General features: G+C 48.0%; 1 protein-coding gene across 3 annotated transcripts in view; it reads left to right on the top strand.

The window, feature by feature from the left end:
* Positions 1–21,856, top strand: part of LOC149365329 (tetratricopeptide repeat protein 39B-like) — a 107,742-nt gene that overhangs the window by 60,374 nt on the left and 25,512 nt on the right. The window contains exon 1 of one of the 3 annotated variants that reach the window (XM_089541960.1): positions 4,198–4,285. The exons of the other annotated variants lie outside the window; for them this stretch is intronic. Within the exon in view, the coding sequence (XP_089398086.1) occupies positions 4,283–4,285 (3 nt within the window). The 5' untranslated portion in view covers positions 4,198–4,282. Of the gene's footprint in view, positions 1–4,197; positions 4,286–21,856 lie in introns of those variants that run through there. 3 annotated transcript variants of the gene reach the window in all.

Below are 21,856 nucleotides of genomic sequence, written 5' to 3'. Positions count from 1 at the left end.
AGGTACGCTTGAGAGGGATGCCAGATGGATGATGCAAATTCAAGTTTGGGACGAACAAATGTTAGGTAAGCAAGCTTTTTTACTTCGGGAGATGCTGACTTGAGGTTACGTCGGAGATAACCCAAGACACGGGAGGCATCAGAACATATTCTTTGGACATGGTTCACCCAAGATAGTGAAGATGTCAGATGTAATCCAAGATACTTATATGACGTTGCTGAGGCAATCGGGACTGAGTTAATATTGTATGAATGATGAATAACTGCGCGTTTGCGAGAGAATGACAACAGTTGGCATTTATCTAAGTTTAAAGGCATGAGCCATCGGTCGCACCATGTGGCTATTATGTCAATATCTTTTTGTAGTAGGTGACAATCGGTGGGATCACGAATGGGGCTGTAAATTACGCAGTCGTCCGCGAACAGTCTTAATTTGGCGTTTGTGTTTACTGAAAGATCGTTGATGTAAATGAGGAATAGCAGTGGTGATAATCCAGCGCCCTGGGGGACACCTGATGATACATCGGTAAGGGGTGAGCGGTAACCATTGCATGAAGTGAATTGCATGCGCCCATTTAAGAAATGATCGATCCAGGTTATTAGGTTACCAGGAATGCCTAGGGAGGAGAGTTTTGCGAGCAGGTGCGAGTGAGGAACACGGTCGAATGCTTTCGAAAAATCTAAAAAAACGGCGTCTATTTGAAGGTTATTGTCCATAAAGTGTAGGATGTCATGAGTGAATTCGGCCAATTGGGTTTCACAGGAATAGTGTTTTCGAAAACCGTGTTGGTGGGGATAAAAGAAGTTAATTGAGTCTAGATGGCTCATTAAGTTAGACGATATAACATGTTCGAGTAACTCACTCACTCACTCCGCTACTACAGGAAACAGGTGCTTAGGTAGGTAGGCGCTTGGGTAGGGTATTTAGGTATGGTGCTTAGGCAGAGTACCTACCTATGCTACTTAAAAGGGACACTTCGAGGCCTAGTTAGCTCCCGCCTCTCACTGCGCACAGCTAACCGAACCGAACAGCATTTTATTTATTTATTTTATTTACATATTATGCAGCCCCGATGGGGCTATTTGCAGGAGTGGGTGGAAGAAAAAAAAAATAAAAGACAGAGAGGGACAACATATTCAAAAGTGAACGCCATTAAAATACAGAACAGTAATTCAACAGACTGATTACAGATTTGCAACAGCGTTGAAAATTAAGTTTGATTCCAGGGAGCGTATATCACCGGGTAAAGAATTCTATCGTTCGATAACACGTTCCAACGTTTGATAAGCATGACGTGAGCGCAAGGCAAGTTGCCGCCCTTCGCATGCAAACAGCTAAAGCCGACTCGATTCTCTCAGTGTTCGCTCTTGCGGTGCATTCGACAGTGCGCGACACCATACTCATTCCCGATCCACACAGAATTCGCATGCATGGCGTCATGCCCCCTGCATCTGTCGCCAGGCGCTCAAAGAGGCTCCTTTGGCGTTGAGCACGCGTCGCCTTGTTTACTGTGAAGGAGGCTACGGCGCTGGAGGAAAATAAAAATAGAAAACAAAGAAAAGAATGCCTTGAAGTGAGGGACCTCAACCACACACACACGCACGCACGCATTAACGCGCAGAAAGTATTAACATGCAGAAAACCAGAGTAATGTTGATGTTCAAGGGAACAGCAGTTCACAATTGGTTGCTGCGAGGTGCTGGAAGTATAGTAAGGGAATACGTCTGGTTGGGACAATTGATCCGGATCATGAGAGGGGAATGGCTAGAAGAAAAAGAATGGGATGGAGCGCATATGGCAGGTTCTCTCATATCTTGAAACGCAGTTTACCAATATCCCTCAAGAGAAACGTTAACAACAGCTGTATCTTACCAGCACTCACCTATGGGACAGAAACGGGGAGGCTAGCGGAAAATCTTCACCTTAAGTTAAGGACAACGCAGCGAGCTATGGAAAGAAAAATGATAGGTGTAAAACGGGCGGAGTGGGTGAAGGAACAAACGCGGGTTAATGACATCCTAGTCGAGGTCAAGAAGTAGAAATTGGCTTGGGCAGTGCATGTAATGCTTAGGCAAGAAACCGATGGTCCTTTAAAGGGTAACAGAGTGGATTCGAAGGGAAGCGTAGAAGGGGCCGGCAGAAAGTTATGTGGGCGGATGAAATAAAGAAGTTGGCGGGGATACGGAGGCCCCAGTTGGCAAAAGACAGCGTTAATTGGAGAGACGTGCGAGGGGCCTTTGCCCTGCAGTTGCCGAATTCTTGATAGATCAATTAAGGGATACACCGTCACGGCGGTGATTACGGAAGAATATATATAGCGGTCAGACAGCTAGAAGTCGCACATCCTTCATTCTCGTGCAGTTTTCTCTAAAGTCTCTGAGTGAATAACCGCTTCTTCCCCGGTTACTCGGTAATTTAAGGGATACAGAAACTGTGTCCAGTTGCTGGCGTGCGCTACTTTAACAAAGTGAAAAAAAAAACTATTCCGGTGCAGGTTTTTAAGAAACAGTGCCCATCCATTCTGAACTAGACTGTGCTGCTGGATTTTCATTTACTGCTCGGAATATATTATGGCCAGAAGCTACGCCACGGTTTCGTTAAAAGCATTCAGTACTTTAGATGTCACAGTGCACTGTGCAGAGGTCACCGACGACAGTGTGCAGAAGAGAGCTCCAGGGGATTGCTATACGTTAGCTGTTTCGAAGCATACGTGAGAGGACAGTGTGTATGCGCTCACACTCGACGCCAAGCTTAACCGGAACATGTTTTGCGCAATTTAATCTGTTTCGAGATATTCGCTGACTGTAGACAACTGAACATTGACAGAACCGAAACGAAGGGTAGTCAGGCTGGCATGGGCACTACGTCGGGATCGGAAAACTCTGGCTTTTGAACGCTGGGAATGAAAATGCGGGGAAGTGATAATAATGACTATTGGATTTAAAAGGTGAAACATCCATCTATGGCCCAAGAACGCTGAGATGTGAATAACATAACATGCGACGACTTCATTAAGAGCGCAAAAGAAAACAGTGCTCGTTTAATTATGTTAAAATTAACATTAACCGACAACACTGTCTTCAGAACGAAGGGATTAAAAAGTACAGAACGGGTTCAGTGTGGTGGCGACTACATGTTGGCTGTCCCGTATGGCTGAGACGGCGGCTTGCAGTCTCCTCGGCACTGCATAGTTTTTCTGAAACGGAGTATATTGATGCGTGGTTTGAGGACAAAAGGCTGCGGAAGCTGGAATGGCGCTTGCCGCGGGGCGTGCTGTATAGTAACGAGACAGTGGTTAGAGAAATATGCGAGCAGTGGAGAGGGCGAGGGGGTTGAGGGCAGTGAATGGAGGGACGCTCCGCAGCGGTACACGTGGAGGAAATGCGTCTCCGGCCTTTGTGCGTCTCTGAAACCCTTTTGTCGTCAGCCAAGCCGAGGGCAATAACGACTGTGTGCGCGCTTTTGCTTTCTCGCTCGTGGCTTTGTGGTTTCCGCATTCACTCGTTTATCCCTTCGTTCTCTCCGAGGAGAGAAAGAATCCTGCTGGGAAGAGGAACGGAATGGACTCCGTGCGCATTTAGCGCGCTTGCTTCCGTCAGTCTTCTTTATTTCTTCCCAGTTCCTCGTCGTGAAAGAGTTGGTGGACCAGAAATGCGGAAAGGGGAATAAAGTATCGCTCGCGTTGTGACTTTTTTTGTGTGTGTTTTTCCTTTTTGTTTAGCCTTGGCACTTTCGTCTTGCCCAGAGAGTGAGCTGAAACTTGGCTTATTGCAGAGATGGTAAGCGAAGAACGCTCGATGCAAAGCGTACCAGCTACAGAGCAGTCATGTATGTTGGTAGGGCAAAGGCGCTTGGTCAAGTATGAGCACTGTTCGTTATATATTATACTACTACATCAATCTCTTTTTGTAATTCCGCGCATCGCTATGAAAGTCGTAGCAGCATTTCTGTCCATTCGGCGCCGTCGAAACATTCATTTGCACCCCACCGTTTCCTATAGCACGACCTTTTTCCTGACTGACGCCAACTTTTCCCCGTTGCAAGAACACTTGTCGTGTGCCGTTTAAAAAAATATAAAAATAAACCGGCGAATCTTATTTACCGCAGCTGTTGAAAGGTTAGGCTCGAATAGTGTCTCTTGATCGTGCGGAGGAACATAAGAGCGCATTGGCGCTCGTCGCGGCTGCTGTCGTGACGGCACATGCTATGGATCGCTTTGAGGCCGCCAGCAACTTGCCGTAGCAACTTGCCGTAGGCCCGATTGAAACGCGACAACCGCTACATGGTGGCCTGCACTCTGTACTTTGTCTGTGATTCTTATACCTGAATTAGTTTCTAGGTAGAAACACTAATGTCGTTAATCTCTCATCACATCTGAGTCCAAGAAGCGAAGTTTTGTGTTTTGTTACATAATCGCCTTCGATCTTCCTATGGGAACGCAAACGAAGTCATTACGGCACGGGTAGGAAGACGTAATTAACAAAGTTGAACTAACAACTGATGATGAAAGCTTTGCACTTAATTGAAACATATCTTCCGTGTTGCGACAAAGCATAGAAGAAAGGAATGCGAATTTTTTGTGCGTGCTGAATGAAAGGAGAGACATACAAGAGGCAATACGAATGTCATTATGCGAAACGAGGTTGTAAAAAAAAAATTCTGATATAAACAGACTAGCAAATTTCGGACGGGGGACGATACATGCAAGTTGCAATGAGTTTTTCATTGTTGTTGCGATAGCGGTGCTATTATAATTGCGAAGAAGGAAACGAGCAGAGTTATCTTGAGCTACTTCGAGGGAAGTTGTCACTTCTGGGGTCCCATAAGAATGCGGCATATTCAAGATTGTTACGGATTAGTGATTTGTACAGCAGAGGGGAAGAATTCGAGCAATAGGTCTGAGACGATGGCACATGCATGGATCCGACAAACGCGGCGCAGTGTGCGTCAGCGATCAATTGGCAACGTTTCGAGGTCGTCCACCATTCGCTCAGCCGCGTGGGCCGCGGACGCGATACGAGCAAGAAACGGCGGACAGCTGTCACGGAGAGCAGCGCTCGTAAAAGGACCCTTGCCCTTTCCCTCGTGCAAGAGGGCAAAGGTTATACGGTGGCCTTATAGCCCAGTACGGGCTGGGGCTGGGGCTGGGGCTGGTGCTGGGGCTGGGGCTGTGTGTGTGTGTGTGTGGGGGGGTCTTTAACGGACAAGACTGGAGCGCATACGACGCCCTAATAGCGGTGGAGGAGAGCACCGCTCCGACGCGAATAAAAGAGAAAGAATGGTCACTTTTGGTGCATTGACGTCACACTCAAGGGCCGCAGCTAGTCGTCATTGGAACAAACGGGGCACTCTTTCGCGCTTGTACTGCTGAGGGTAAGATTGCGACCGATGTGCGCATATACTACTCTCTGGTAGACAGCCAGCCGAGGCCCTCTCATTGTTGGGAAACGAGGAAAGTCGTAACTCTTGGATGTCAAAAGCGTCGTACGTTAAGGAGCAAAGACTGATAACCACTTGGTCGCATCAGGCACAAACAAGATTGACCGCTCGTTGCAGCTAGTAGCGAAGCATTACGATATATATATATAGGTTTTTATGGAAATGGGCGAATGGAACCGACGGTAAGTGGTTGGCTTTATGTGGGAATCATGGCAATGCCTGTATTGGGGGGATTCATTTCTGTGAGAGCGAATCGGGAGGGATTGCATTCTAGTTGACCTCGGGGTGTTGTCCTCTGTGGGTACGCTCTAACATACTCTTTATCTTGTTATCTTGACGTATGTCGCGCTCATGTTGCGTCTTTGCTTCAGTGAGATAATTCGCCTAGCCTTGGTTCGACCTTGAAAACAACACCGCTGTCCAGGAACTCAGAAAGAAAAAAAGAAACGAGATGCAGGGTCTTATCTCGTCCCTGTTTGAAACAGAAACTTGCGCGAAATGACGACAAAGATCGATTAGATAGTGTGCTTAGAACTGGGCTCTAAGGAGACACAAATGAGTCAGTTTGTCGTTTTCCTGAGCCTATGCCTAGTATTTCCGTCCTACCGTACCATACATACCGTACAATACCATACAAATGGTACGATACCGTATCATACTGTACCATACCACGCCATATCCTACCGTACCATACAAATCGTACCATACCATACCACAGCATGCTCTGCCCTAACCTGCAGTACTGTACCCTCGTACGAGACGAACAATAGAGCATCAATTTGTGATGTTTCACTCCTGCGTTTTGATTTTGATGCAGTCGTTTTGCGACTTTGGAAAAATCTCGCCACCGTTTACGAGACTCCTTCTGGCCACAGGTATTTATATCCAGGCCTATGTCTCAACGGCTGTTAGCTCAGGATGGTGTAAATAATGTGCACCACATGCCGACAGTGGTCATTCACCAATCGATAATGTGCGTACAGTAACTTGCCTAATGTAATCACCGATGGCCTGAGCGCCATCTGTCAGGAAAGAACTGCCGCTCCGTTTTGCCATCGAGGCACACTACGGTGAACAAATGAAACAACAGAGCGTCCGTGGGCGGAGTGGCCTGCCGGGAAAGAGCAGCGTTCTGGAACTGCTTCGCGCCGTAATCGCCGGAGAAATGGCGGGTTATGGGCCGTTAGAGGCATCGTAATGCATAGGCGCGTGTTCTACCATATCGTAACGCGGACTGGCTGAGGTATAGGGTAATGTTCGAGCATTACACCGGCGTGCATCTCCGATCGCTGTGATGATCGGCGATTCTTCTCCGCGTTCTTTTTTTCTTTTCCATATTTCTGTGCAGTGTTCTGGTCATGTTGAGGCGAGGTGACTTTCGAGCAGAAACACCCTTCCTGGCGATGTTCCAAGAGAGGAATGAAAGTTTTTCATTCATTAGTGGAATCTTTCCTGGCGTCAATGTTTTTTCCTCCGAGACACGAAAGGTCATAGTTTGTGACTTCTTTTTTCCGAAACGGCGGTGTTTTTTGAGCCTCGTGTAGATATTTCGGTTGGCACAGATTTGCGGGAAAGTGATGTGTGTGCGTCTGTAGGCTTGCGCGCTATTTTGCCCATTGCACTTCTTGAACCTTACAAAAAATTGAGACCAGTGGGTGAAATTTTTCTCACATGAATTTTTCCTTTTGATTACCACAGGCTGTTGATGCAAAGGCTATATACCTATATGACCAACCCCTATATATAGCCTTTCTAGATTACAAGAAAGAATTTGACTCAGTCCAAACTTCACCAGTCATGCAGGCATTGTGGAATCAGGGTGTAGAAAAGCCTTACGTAAAAATACTGGAAGATATCAATAGCGGAAGATATCAACAGCTACCATTGTCCTTTATAAAGTCAGCAATCAAATTCAAATAAGAAAAGGTGTCAGGCACGGAGGCACTATCTCGCAAATGCTATCCACCGTCTGTTTACAGGATTTAGAAACCTAGATTGGAAACACTTGGGGGTAAGAGTTAATGGAGAATACCTTAGTAGTCTGCGATTCGCTTATGACATTGTCTTGCTAAGTCAATCAGGAGATGAAGTGCAAAGCATGATCAATGGGCTAGACAGGCAGAGCAGTACTGCCGGCCTAAAAATTAATATGCAGAGAAGCAAAACAATGTTCAACAGTCTCTAAAGGAAGTGGCAAGGAAATATGTCTAATTAGGGCAAGTACTGACCTCATATCCGGATCGCAAGAGTGAAATAATTAGAGTAATAAGAATGGGGTGGAGCGCATTTGGCCGGTTCTCTCAGATCATGAATGGCAGTTTGCCAGCATCCCTCATGAGAAATGTATACAACAGCTGTGTATTACCGGCACTCACCTATGGGGCAGAAACGTGGAGGCTAACGAAGCTATATAGAAAGAAAAATGACAGGTGTAGGATGGGGGCAGGGTGAGTCTGGGAACAAACACGGATTATTGACATCCTTGAACAAACATAGATTATTGATATCCTTGTCAAAATGAAGAGGAGTGCTTGGGCAGTGTATGTAATGCGAAGGCAAGATAACCGCTGATCCTTAAGGGCAACAGAGTGGATTCCAAGAAAAGGCAAGCGTAGCAGGGGGTAGCAGAAAATTAGGCGAGCGGATGGGATCCGGAAGTTTGCGGGAACGCGATGGCCGCAGCTGGCACGGGACAGGGTTAATTGGAGAGATACGGCAGTCATTTCTCCTGCAGTGGACGTAGTCAGGGTGATTATGATGATGATTCCAAGTTTACACTACTTAAAAAAAAAAATTTTCACTGTGATACTTGTCGCAAATCGACACTCTAGTGAGTCACGTGAGAGAGTCGACGGAAAAGATTTTTCAGGAAAAGGGTCGCTGCAGTGCCTGTCCCCCAAAACAAGCATCGTGTATGTGGCAAATTTTCACTGCGTTTGATAAGCGAGACCTTAGCGCATATATGACGCTTTTCTTTTCTTTGAAGCTTTCTGGCCGGCTTTTGCCGAAGGCTGAGTCGTGTTGCATCTGTAACGTATTAACGGGGCGCAAGTCCTAAGTCTCCTCCGGCCTTCCCCGCAAAAGCACCCGTGTAGCGGAGTATGCAGCTTACGTTCTTACCAGTGCTTTGCGCTTCCCGCCTCCTTTCTCTCTTTCTTCCAGTTTATCTCCCTGTGTCCCCCTCTCAAAGATAAACGGATATCATAATATGCATGATGTGTTTACGGACGTGCAAAATGCTCTGGTTGCAAAAGAAGGAAGCTACGCCATTTGCTTATCTCTGTTTCAGGTTCAATTCCAGTTTATTATAATTACCACTTAAAGTTACGAAATTGCAGGAAATATGCAGACGATGACTCCGTCGTCTATGCAAATAATGACAAATGAGCTCGCACTGTGTAGCTCGCACTAGAATTCGTACGGTTCTGCCGTCCGTCATCCAGCTTCAAGCGTGCGCGTCGCGCTCGTGTCTTGTCGCATCTTCTATATGTCCTCGTCCTTTGTGCGCTGTTCAGTCCTGCCGCGTCGCTAATATTCTGCCGATACCTCTCTCATCCGTTTTCGTTCTGTATTTAGCAGCTTCTAGGTACTTTGGACTCCTTAGTTGGAGGTTGCATATGACCTTTAGATCTGCTCTTCTGGGCACCTTTCACCCGCTCTTCTTTGGTCGGGGTTCAGGCTGCGAGCCAGAATGGAAGAAACGAGATAACAGCGACAGATTGCGAGAGGATGGGGCTCGGCTTGCACCGCCCGCAAATTCTTATCTGCAGAAGTAAACCCACGCTCTGCGGCTTGTACGTAGTATGGCGGTCGTCGTCGTGAAATCTCTGCTCGCCTGTTGTCCTTGGAGCGGCGTGCACGCGGGCGGTATATCAGCAGCTCGACGACGATTTCCGCGTCCGTCGCGCTCCTCGACATTAATTGCGCAATATCTAAGTGGTGTCTGTCTTTCGGCGTTTTTCGAGCTCGTGGAACACTTGTATGTCCCTTCGGGATAGCGCCCTTCGGGGCTATCTGCGCACGCGCAGTTGCATGCCCGCGGAAACGGGCCGTGGATCGCGCTGTGTACACCTCTGTACTCTTCTGAGCCAAGCTGTGAGCGGACTGGTTCCCGTCGTCAACGCTGTCATGGGTCCAGGGATGCGCAAGTTGCTGGTTGTGACGGTTCCGTTGTAAAAGTAATCTTGCTGCGCGATAAACACGAGCGTTTTTGAGCACTAGCCGGGTGTGTGGCTGTGCATACGTGTGCAGTAAAACTGCTCTATTTTCTTGCCGTGGGTTTGGGATGCTAGTTCGAATGCTGTCATTACGTGCGCGCTGCGACGTCTGCTTCCTGTAACTAGAGTGCAATGTGCGGAGTAATCTCGCGAACGCTGGGTGTAGCTTTCTGGCTATCAGTTTGTTGCTGTTTTTTTTTTTCCTTGTCAAACTTACGCAGATAAGCTCTGGTCTTGGTCTATGCCATGAGCTTTAGGTGTCTGAAATGTAAACCCCGGCTTCCTGTGCGCGTATCAGTGGACCTTCTGAGAACGCGAAGGCCGTTATGCGGAAGAGATAACGGATCGCGTCCACGTTTCTGCTCCTTCACTTTCCATTTTCGTGTTACCGAGCTCGCTGGTGAATTTCACCGCTCGCATTTCATTTGGCCCCACAGTATATGTTCAGGCTATCTTGAAAGTATGCAGGCCACCTAGTTTGCTTCGCACCTTTCAAAAGTGAGAGGAATGCTGTCGTCCTCACCCCTCCAGAGATAGCTTAGCTGATGATTTTTCACACCTAAGTCGCGTAACAAGCATTTTACTCACTTTTATCGACGTTAGCTGTTTATAGCCAAACTCTCTCGACATCCTGTGGTCGTCGTTCGTATGAAATGACCATCGTCATAATTAAGCAAGGTCATGTGATTATCGCATTATCCTTCGCCGTTACAGTTAAATAAACTCGCAAATGGACCCCCGAATACACTCTCGTGTTAGATTCTTCCACAAGTCCACACACGTACAGCTGATTGTGAAATTCGTGTAACGTTTCGTAGAAGGCGCTTCACTTTTTTTTTTTCTTTCTGCAATCCCATCTCGGATCCCTTCTTACAGGGTTCCTTAAGACAATAAACTGAAGTGAACTGAACTCCTGGCCGATCAGAGCTGAGGCGCCGGCCAGAGGAGATGCATTACGACCCGCTTTCGCTGCGAGCGCCCGTCGGAGGTCATGGCTGGAAGAGGGCTCAGCGTTGTGAACCCTGGGTCGATCGACGACGAATGCTGTTTCGATTTTCTAGTTCTCTTCATATCATTTCTTTCTTCTGTTTTGCTCTTTTTGAACGCAACCATCATAGGCCCTCCCACCGGACGCGCTGTTGGGCAATGCAGGCCATAACATCTCTCCCGTCGTAGAAGCTTTAGAAAGGAGCGATCGGCCAGCGATCGAAGACGGCTTTTTTGATCTCTCTCTTTTAAGATACGTAAGAGGCGCTTTAGCAGCGCGATGCTGAAATCTGATGCGGATCGGCAGATATCGAGCGCGGAAAAAAGAGCCAATGAAGGTAAAGCAAAAAGAAACACCGACTGGGGTGATGTAAAGGAGTTAAGCCCGTATAGTAGATAAAATATAACTAGCGCACTGAAAAGCGATGTCCACAGTCGGCTGGCTTGCAGATATACCATCTGCTGTAAATCTTGCGCTGAGCCAGGCTACGAAGCGGAAGGCGCGTGTGTAATATTTGAGCTTTTAGGGACCGTTTTAGGGACACTAACCTCATAAACTGAACACTCCCTGAAATGAGGACTTAAAAGATACGCGCGTGTCTCGCTTCGTAGTGCTGTAGTTTCTTTTTCTTTTGGAATACTTCGCATGATAAGCGCGCTAGGTACGGCGTTACGTCACCATTACTTTCTTTCCTCTTGTTGCGTTTGAATATATTTGTGCGCTTGATATTTTCTTAACGGCTTTTTTTTTCCTTACCGTGTGTGTGTCTTTCTAATTTGCTGGATAAGAAGCCTTATTTTTGTGTGTGTCGCTCGAATAGATGAAGAATTCGTTATGTTTTCAGCCTGCGTGCTTTACGTGCGTACGCCAATAATTGAACGGGACTAAATAAGACATTTAGATCCATCAACTGCCCGGCCATTGTATGCGGTTCATTATGCGTTCGCCATTCTTTCTAATGATCTCATTGTTCGTTTTTACTTGGCGTAATTTTCGTATATTTTGCGGTCGATAAATATAACAACGTCTGTCATTGACAATTACTGCGATACTGGCGACGTTGGTAGAATCGCATAGCTTTAAGAGCTCTATTTAATGGCGCGTACGCACGGAATCAGCGCTTTCTTTGTAAACTGCTGTCGGTCCTTCGAAATAGGCCGCCGCGGTGGCTCAGTGGTTATGGTGCTCGGCTGCTGACCCGAGAGACGCGGGTTCGATCCCGGCCGCGGCGGTTGAATTTCTTTGGAGGAGAAATTCTAGAGGCCCGTGTACTGTGCGATGTCAGTGCACGTTAAAGAACCCCAGGTGATCGAAATTTCCGAAGCCCTCCACTACGGCGTCTCTCATAGCCTTAGTCGCTTTGGGACGGTAAACCCCATAAACCAACCCAAGCAACCTTCGAAATAGCGCTAATAAAACTATAGGCCTCAGCTGTGTGCGCCTGTACAATGTTTTGTGCGTCCGTGGACATGAGAGGAAGTGGGCCACCGATGCTGGCCGTCCTTAATAGGCCTTCCCAAAAAGCGCCCTCTCACACCAAGAAATTCTAGACAAGCGCATTTTTCAACAAAAAATTGATTAGGAACAATTTTTTTATATATCGTAGGATTTCACTATAGTAATCAATATATCTGCAGCTCTCCACTGACAGGCTTGCATTTTTTTTCCATTAATGTTTTTGCTATCGTCAGAAATGTTCACCATGGGTTTTCTATACCGGTCTTACCTGCTGAGGAACCACCCTGCAACACGGGGTTTCATGGATAGGTGAAATCATGCTGTCTTAGATACGGTCGCCGATGTAAGGGACACGATGCTGTGAGCCGGTTTGGGAAGGGGAATGATAAATTGGTGCCCTCTGTTTTGAGTCTATCGCGCCCACTGAAAATGAAATAACAAGTAATCGTCATCATGCAGAAGCCTGCCCGTTTCGAAAACAGGAGTCACGCGAACAGCGCCATCTGATGCAGCCATTCTTTCTTACATGCCACGAGGAAAAGAAGAGTCCTATTATAAAGCCCGTCTAGACTGACTTACTGAAACTGGGACCGCGAGTTGATCGCCGTTGTTAATGACGGGGTCCTGGGAAATGGGACGATGCGTGGGAAGAAAAAAAAAGGCTAGGCTTGGCTTGGCTTGGCTTGGCTGCGCTTGGCGACGTATACCCACGCGTGCGTTCATATATATGTACCGTACTCGTGCCGTGTGTTTTCTGCGTGGAATAAGCTAGCCGCAGAGCAGCGCAGCCGAAATCGGTAAAAGGGGTGGTGCTTGCGTGACGAGGGTGAATTAAGCGTCCGCTTACGCTGCGCGCCGTTATCGCGATGGGCTTGTGCAAGGTGCGTGCGCAAAGTCGGTTTCCTGGTTGTGCGCCCCCTGCTACCAGGAGTTTACCGCTGCTGGGACGCAGCAGGAATTGTTCGTCTTTCCGCGTGTGCGTTTGTACGTAATGCCCGCGAGGACTGGAAAGTCAGCGTGCGTGTGTGCCACTTGGACTTCTTATTGCTCTGCGTTTGAATGCGGACCGTCTCGAGTGCGCGGTCGCAGACATTTCTTCGAAATACGAAACTTTCCGTAACATAAAAATGGCAGGTCGCTCCATGTCCCTCAGCGTGATTTGTGTTCATGAATAACGGTCTCAAGATCGCCAACAAATGATGCATTTTACAACAGAAAGGTCAAAATCAACAACAATAATAATAAACAAATGTCATGACGTTTGGGAGGTTAGATGTGTATAATCGTCATGATTTTGTTCGATTTTCTTTTATTAGCCTCATTAAGAGCAACATCCAACATGTCCAATATCTTTTCCTGGACCCATCACGACGTGAGCGAACTTGAAAGGCTCGTTTAACGCAACGTACCGCAGTTTCGTTGAAGCGGCGCAAGAGGATGAGAGCGACCTCACAGGGGACGGGGAAGTGTTCTACGCCATGTGTGAGAGGCAGGAAATCTATGACACCCATTGTACGTATGGCTGACTGTAGCGTTGCTGATAGCATTATCTACCCGACGATATCTGCTAAGAAAACCCGGGAAAAGATTCCCAAGCAGGTCATGTTTTGAAGCGCAGGAACGACACTGACACAGAAAGAGACGAACACGGACGACCGCTACTTCCAACTGGTTCTTTGTGTGAAAACAACAAGCGCTTTATGCCGGTCCTCAAACACCAAAATGAGAGCATCAGCATGCATACTTGGGCGAGATAACAGCGTGATACCAAAACAGAAGGTGCGCGATTACCGTGCGATACCAGAGGTGGTACGCTATTGTTTTGTTGATAATATTGACGGTGAACTGACAAATGTGTTTCCAAGTGATGCTCATTTTTGTGCTTTGATGATTTCTCCAGTCACTTGATCACGACTCCCTCCGATGATTTGGCACTGATTTAGCAATGGAACGCAGTTGAGGCCCTTTCTGCAGTGAATGGCTAAGAAGCCGCCGGAAAAATTCTATCATTGTTGTTGTGCTCACACAGCCTGTCGTGAGCACAGTCGCGCAATCAGTGCCAAATCATCGTAAGGAGTCGTGATCAAGTGACTCGAGAAATCATAGAATCACAGAAAGGAGCGCCACTCGGAAACACCCGTGTCAATTCACCGTCAGTTTAATAAACCAAAAAAGAGCTTGCCTTCTTTGTTGTCGCACGGTAATCGCGCACATGTATCCCTAGTTCTGTTTTGGTATCACACAGCTGTCCCGCCCAAGTATGCATGCTGCTGCTCTCATTTTGGTGTTTAAGGACACGCGCAAAGCGCTCGCGGTTTTCACAGAGTAAACCAGTCGGAAGCGCTTGTCCGCGTTCGTCTCTTTCTGTGTCTCTGTCGTTCCTGCACTTCAGAACATACCTGCACCAGCAGCCCGATCTCCCACCCTTCTGACTCCCAAGCGTCAGCCATCGGCAGTCAATGGCGTAGTCTACCTGAAGTGGGATCAATAGGACACGGCGGGAGCCCAGTGCCTTCTTCCCTATGCGTCTCAACGAACTTTGCGAAAGGTAACTAGCAGCGAGGTTTTATTCTCAACCGTGTAATGGAGCACTTCGGCAACCCTTGAGCTCTAATCTTTGCAAGGTAAGGAGAACCTTATTTTTCGAGACCTTGTAATCTTTACGGATGCCGTAAGGGCTCCCCTGTTGCCTGGGTACTTTTAAGGCTCCCGTTCTGCAAAAAATATGGCGTCGACATTGTGAGTGAAAGAGCAGATTACCTGACTTTGTGACGTCATCATAACCTTCCCATTGGATTGTGAGCAAACTGCAGTTAAATTAATGATTGGTCGCGAGAGGTTGCTCGGGAAAACCGACTTGCGTCTCAAAAGCCTCACTGGTGGCTGTGTTTGAAACAGCCACCTGCCTGGGCAGTGGCGCATCGCTTAATCGCTGCGCCACTGGGCTAGGACTGGTACTAGGAGTCCACGCGATCTATGAATGTAAAGAACAGAATGACTAAAGCCGCATATATGGGCATGTAGGCAAAGCCTGTAGGTGAAGTGATAGACAATGAGGACACCACGCCGCTGAAGGCAGCCATTAATGCTATTGCGCCATACCCTTAAGTGTCCCCTCAGGTTTTTGCCAAAGACGGTACACTTTCAGGACTTGCCATATTCTGCCTCGCAGTATTTGCGTCGTCCCTGCTCCAACAGTTTCTGCGCAACAGCCTCTGAGTATCCAGCTGGGTCTGTTTTGTTTTCCTCCCTCTCTCCCTCGTTCATTTCCTTTCTCTCTCTTCAGCGCGTCCCTGTGTTTGTAAGCAACTCTACGCGTGCCTCCTGTCGCGTGCATAACCGCTGTCGACCGCCGCAGAGAGCAGCAGCTCCCGCCGTGCACTTGTCAGCTGACAGGCGCGCGCGTCAAGACAGCTGGCGGCGGCCGGGTCAGTATACAATGGCCCGTCGCAGCCTTTGCAGGCCGCCTTGGCGTCTAAACACAAACACACACCGTCTCACTATACGTCATCAAGAACCAGGCGAGAGGAGACAAGGAAGGCACTCCTCTCTGTTCCCGTAAACGTGTTTGCTGCCTAAGAAGAACGACCTCGCAGACGAGTGAAAGAAACGTCAATGGCGAGCTGAAAGGAAGGGAAAGAAGGATAAGAATAAGTACGAGGATGAGGATGAAAGAGGAGAGCACGCTTACTTCACGTTGCGGACGAGCAGGAGTCAAGGAACCTTCTCCGCGTTTCCTGTTCTTCGCAAGCAACAGCGCTCCCCACCCCTCTGTGTTCCCCGCGGGTCTTCGCTCGCTTACAGTGGGATGCTATTTATAAAATGGCGACAGCGCTCGTTCCCTTTGTGTGGAGCGATGTAGACCGGGGCATGGGAGAGGAAAGGTGCCATGAGGTATGCACACAAGCGCAAACACACAAGTTCTACACTGAGTTAACACCTGGCGAGCCGCTGTTTTCGATCTCGCTCGATGCTCCGAGCCTTTGGCTCTGTCTGTGTGGTCGGCCGTCAGTCGCCGCGAGGAGCAGAGCGCGTTTGTCGACGAAGCACAGTCGCTGCCAGTCGCGTCAGCTTGTCATCTTTTCTTGACTGCGTTCTATGGGGCCGCTTTCAGTAAAATGACGGAGGAAGCCGCACCGCTATCGTATAGTTGAGCCTAATGTGACAGGGCACAGCCAATCAATATTTAGCCCAAGATTATTCTTTGAGCTTAGTAAGCTTGAATCACGTTTTCCGGCAACTCCCCAGTGGCTTCCCAGGCGAAGGATACGTCTTCTTACACTGTTATGCCCCTATCACACGCGCATGGCTGAACTCATTTCACCGCCCTTCAACCAAGGCAGTCTTTGTCTCGAGGGAGATGTGCGCCGTGTCACCAGGCAGTCATTTAGGCAAGGAAGTTTGAAGAAGTTTCTAGTGAAAGGAGGTCGATCATCTCCTGTGCTATCGCTTCCAATATGCTTTACTTCGGAGTAAGTAAACAAGTAAACACCGTTTTCTGCAGTAATTTCATCTTTACTAGTAATTACATTAGTTTAGTTTCTATCGCATAAAATATTCAAGCTCGGTTACTTACATTGGATTCTAGCGACTCCACCATATTCTCATATTAGGCGCTTGACGGCTTCCCTTGAGTACGCCATAGAAATTCAACCGGCTGCGGCGGTCGCTTTTCAATGGAGGCGAAATTCTGGAGGCCCGTGTACGGTGCGATGCCAGTGCACGTTAAAGAACCCCAGGTTGTCGAAATTTCGGGAGTCCTTCACTACGGCGTCCTTCATAGCCTGAGTCGCTTTGGGACGCTAAACCCCCATAAAACCAAACCAAACCTTCAAGTCTTTTCTCATCTCTCACACGCATGCTTGCGCGTGTAGCCGTGTAGCATTCCTTCATACCATGTAGCACTACATGAAGGACAACGATGCGTTCATGCAACCCAAGCGTCAGTGCGGAAAATTCGCAGAGTCGTAACCCATTGCACAGGCTTTGCACGATGCCGTACATGGTGTCCAACACAGCGGACAAAAGCGCTGTGCTTTTCATTGTAAAAATTTTTAGCAAACATTTTCTCAAGTAACAGCTGCATTCTGTGACAAGAAAAAGTATTGAAAAAATCAGTTGTTTCGTGCGTTATTCTTTTATATGTTTGTACAGAATGAACAGCGCCTGGCGGATCCGTTGAGAAGTTCGTTACAGGCCGTGTGACGCTGCGAGAACTCCTTGAGGCGAAACTGCCTTGCGCTCCTTTAGGTCAAGGGAGTTCAAGAAAGTTGCGAGTTGGCTGTGTCGCAGGGGTAATAAAGCTCAACAAATAAACTAAAATATTGTTTTTAACTGATGTGTAATGACGGTATTCGTGGGCTGTAGTCAGCCAGTACTCAGCGGTAGTCAGTAGTGAGTGTTCCCTTGCTTTAATTCAGTATCACTTGCGATGCCCAGAAGTTCACTTAGTGTAGAAAAAACTAAACAACGTTTTTTAACTGTAAATGATGACGACTCTTTCCGCAACTCTGGACGACGTTCCGTCCGCGGCTCCGATTCTAATTATTACCTTCGAACGTTCGTCTCCGATGACTCCGCACTCGCTCTTCTCGACCTATTTATACATACATATACACCGCCGATGGAGGCCCTGCCACACACATCAGCCCGAGAAAATCGCTCGGAGTTTCTAGATTGGGCTCGCGCACCGCCCCTAACCCGGCAGCGACTTATTTTTTTTTTTTGTTCCCCGCCACCAAGAAGCATGTCGCGTCGTCGTCCTCGCCTCCTATACATAGGGATGCACTAATAATGGTGATCACCGCGTGATGGCGGTACTGGCACGCGCAGAGAGGCGCCGTCGTCGCCGCTCTCTGATCAACATGCTCGAGAACTTTGTTTGCGGAGACGGTGAGGAGTGGGGAATCGGGGGAGCTGATAGCCAGGGATGAGCTTGGCGACTGTCGCGGCTCGCCCGATTTGATGGTCGCCCCTAATGACGCGTTTGCGTTTTTTGGCCGAGCTATATTTACGGCGCGCGGCCTCTCCACGCGCAGCTTACTTTTTGCGGACGCCCGTCTCGGTACCCTTCTGTCGTCTCTGCGGGGCAAATTTAAGGGGACAGCAGAAGCCATCCCTCCCCTCTTCCTCCATAGCCAACCTATCGACTGTCCAGACTTTCTTAATTTTAGTTTAGTTTATGGGGGTTTCAACGTCCCAAAGCGATTCGGGCTATCAGGGACACCGTAGTGAAGGGCTCCGGAAATTTCGACCACCTTGGGGTTCTTTAACGTACACTGACATCGCACAGTAGATTTTAAAATTTTAAAGATTAGTCTAGTCTATAGACACCTATAGGCTTTCTATAAATGAATTTTGCAGATTAATCTATAGACATCACCCTATGAATTATAATCTACAGATTTATAGCCATACACTTTTAGTAGAATTTTGTTCATAGACAGACAACAGGCAATATCTTTACGAAGGCATTAGAGTATATGAGAAGTATGCTGACCATGTTTATGAGAGTTCCACTGTTGTTACGACCCATAAAATTCAAGATAAGCATTTCCGTCTAAAAAGGACCACTGTAGTGTTTACCACTTTGTAAGCTGGTGGAATGGCTTGTGTATAGAGTCATTGCCGATTCCGTTGCATTGCCGAAAGCATCCAGTGCACGTTGAAAGCAGGTAACCAACTTACCCTCGCGTCTGTATGGCTGAATGCTGGAAATTTTCGTGCACTGGGAATAAAGAAATTGCGGGCCTTTCAGCCCGTGGAGTGCGAAACTTGCCTCTGAATCGAAAGTGTATCGTCCTTTGTGTCCTCTGGCCTTGTGCCGTTGCGCTTTTTCACAAGAAATCATGTCAGACCAACGTGCCCATCAGTTATTGTCGAAAGTGAGGCTGGTCACGCCAAGGCTACTTTCTGCTTGCTTCTGTAACAAGCGCAATAAAAATTACCGCTCCTAAGACTGACTGCAGATGCTCGTCTATTTTTTAGACACACCTCAACTAAACCGTCGAAAGGCCTCCTTATGTGATGTCTCCTCTGCTTGTTATTGTGTTCAAGTGATCGATGTTTCCTCTCGCATTTATATCGCTCGCAATCACGCCTTCGTTTCGCCCTCGCGTTGAACGCCTTGACCGACGTTGAGGCCAGAAAGCAAGGCCGCCAGCACTTTCGCAGACGCTTCGATCGAGGGCAAGCCCGTAGCTAGTGATAAGGACCAACGTGCAGATAAGCGTGGTTGTGTTCCTCGTTTCTTTTTTTTTTCTTTTTTGCGCGTCTATTTCAGTGCTGCTATTTGGCGCGTCGTACGTGGTCGGGACGTGCTATATTTGTATCCAGCCGAGATTGGCACTCTGCAGTTTTGACTGCGCGCTTAACGATTTTTCTTGATTATCTTCTTCTTTTTTTTTTACTTGATATAGAACGGTTGGTTGGTTTATGGGGTTTAACGTCCCAAAGCGACTAAGGCTATGAGAGACGCCGTAGTGGAGGGCTCCGGAAATTTCGACCACCTGGGGTTCTTTAACGTGCATTGACATCGCACAGTACACGGGCCTCGAATTTCTCCTCCAAAGAAATTCAACCGCCGCGGCCGGGATCGAACCCGCGTCTTTCGGGACAGCAGCCGAGCACCATAGCCACTGAGCCACCGCGGCGGCTTTTGATATAGAACGGGAGGGATGCCGCGAAAGTGCGAGAGTTGGGGCTGTGCCTAACCTTATGCAGGAAATTTGTTGTGACTTCACATTTGTAGGCCTTGGAATCTTGAGGTTCCCCGCTACCCATTTTACAGTGTTGCCATGGTTACAAAAAGAAATGGAAATAGAAAAACGGAAGCAGGACATCGTGGTTTTTTTATATAAGTGCGCTGTTTATTTAATTTCAGAACCTTGTAGCTCCGGTTGTTTGCAGAGCAAACTCATTGCGAACGCTTGCTTCAGATAGCAGAAATCTTAAAGAAGCAATATTCGCTACCACTTCAAGACTTCCAAACATTTAAAATGCGCAATAGAATATTTGGAGAATATGCACAAGCTTTTTTTGCTTTTTTGCCTTACGGACGCTGGAGAAGCTGCGTCCTAAGAATCGGAGTGCATGCTCACAGAACTTTAATAACAATGGTCGAGATATGCAGTGGGGTTGGTATAGCACTGACCAGTACCGTGTTCGTTGACTTGGACAGAATGCTCTATGCCGATTGTTGACGCAGTAGTAGTGGCAATCACCTCGTAGTGCCTCGTCACTCCCCCCCTTTCGTTTTCATGCTGCGATATAATTGAAATGAAAATGAAACTTGGTTGCGAGAAAAGGAAATGACGCAGTAACTGTCTCGCATATCTCGGTGGACACCAGAACCGCACCCTAATGGAAGGGATAAAAGAGGGAGGAAGAAGAAAGGTGCCGTAGTGGAGATCTGGTTTGGTTTATGGAGGTTTTACGTCCCGAAGCTACTCAAGCTATAAGGGACGCCGTGGTGAAGGGGTGCGTAAATTTCGACCACCCGGGTTTCTTTAACGTGCACTCACATCGCACAGAACACGTGTCTCTCCACCTGTGCTCGAATAACTAGAGACCCCGTCTTCGATGGAGCCAGACTCCAGACTCATCAGGCTGCGTATACCCTTTGATTTGCCCTTTCAGAAAACGTTAAAAAAAAACATAGAAGAAAGAGAGAAGGTTCCCGGGCCAGCAAAGCTTTGCCAGGCTTAATGCCAATTCAAGATAAATGAAAAAAAAAAAATTAAAGCGAGAAACAGAGCAGTAAAAAAAAACAACAAAACACTCAAAAGAAGAGAAAACAAAAGGATCATCACAGTAAAAGTTAAGTCACAGGCAGCTGTGCAGTCCGCCGTTACTTAGGCTGTGCTCCTCGTCTGAAACCCACGTGGCGTCGTGGGTGCTCGCGCCAAAGGAGTTTTGTGTTCCACTTGATAAGCGTCCCGTTCAAGTGTACAATGCTCTCCCGTTTTCGATCTATGTTAAGCTGATACCAACCGCTTTGAAAGAGAGAAAATTAAGGGCTACGTCTACAGCTGTGCATTGATGCACGTCAGGGCATTCAAGGGCTGTCAGGTCACCTCGTCTGGTCACCACGCTTATCGACTAGCGCACCTGTCCACTTCTTCAGCCCTGCGACAGCCGCCTACGGGAGGCTGACGAACTTGCAACAAACACCGCTGCTCCGTTGCTAGGTGCTCTTATTTCTCACAATCTCGATCCCTTACACGCATACCAAAACTGGCGCAGTGCCTTGAAAAAGAAGGGAAGAAGGAGGGAAAGGAAAGTACAAAGAAGGGAAGAGAGAAATAGAAACGCATGCAGAGCGCGAAAACCGAGCCGAGGGCGAACCTCGTGGCTAATCGGACACACTGGCTGCGTGACGCCTGTAGCATGCGGGGGCGCGTTCCACAACGGCGCGCGATTTTCCGCGCAAAACATTGACCGCGCACCTACCTTCTGTTTTCCTTCTTTTGTGTGTGTGTGTGCGTGTGTTTTGACTCGCTCGGCGCTTCGCCTTTCTGGCGACCTCGGCCGGCGTGTGCTTGGCACGGGCGCGGTAGTAGTTTTTTTGCAAGGACAGTCAGTCAGCTGGCTGGCAGGGCGTCATGCGGCGCACGGCGGTCACGTTCGCCAGCGTGTGGCTCCCCAGAGAATATTCTTCCGCGGCCTCCTCTGGCGCTCAACTTTTTCTTCCCGACCGAGTCGGGGCATCGCTTTTGGAAGGTTCTTTCTTTCTTTCCTGCGTTAAAGAGCGCAG

Source organism: Amblyomma mixtum, chromosome 1, assembly GCF_055824585.1.
Source record: "Amblyomma mixtum isolate Tamu chromosome 1, ASM5582458v1, whole genome shotgun sequence".
Taxonomy (NCBI): domain Eukaryota; kingdom Metazoa; phylum Arthropoda; class Arachnida; order Ixodida; family Ixodidae; genus Amblyomma; species Amblyomma mixtum.
This window is presented reverse-complemented; position numbering and strand designations above follow the sequence as displayed.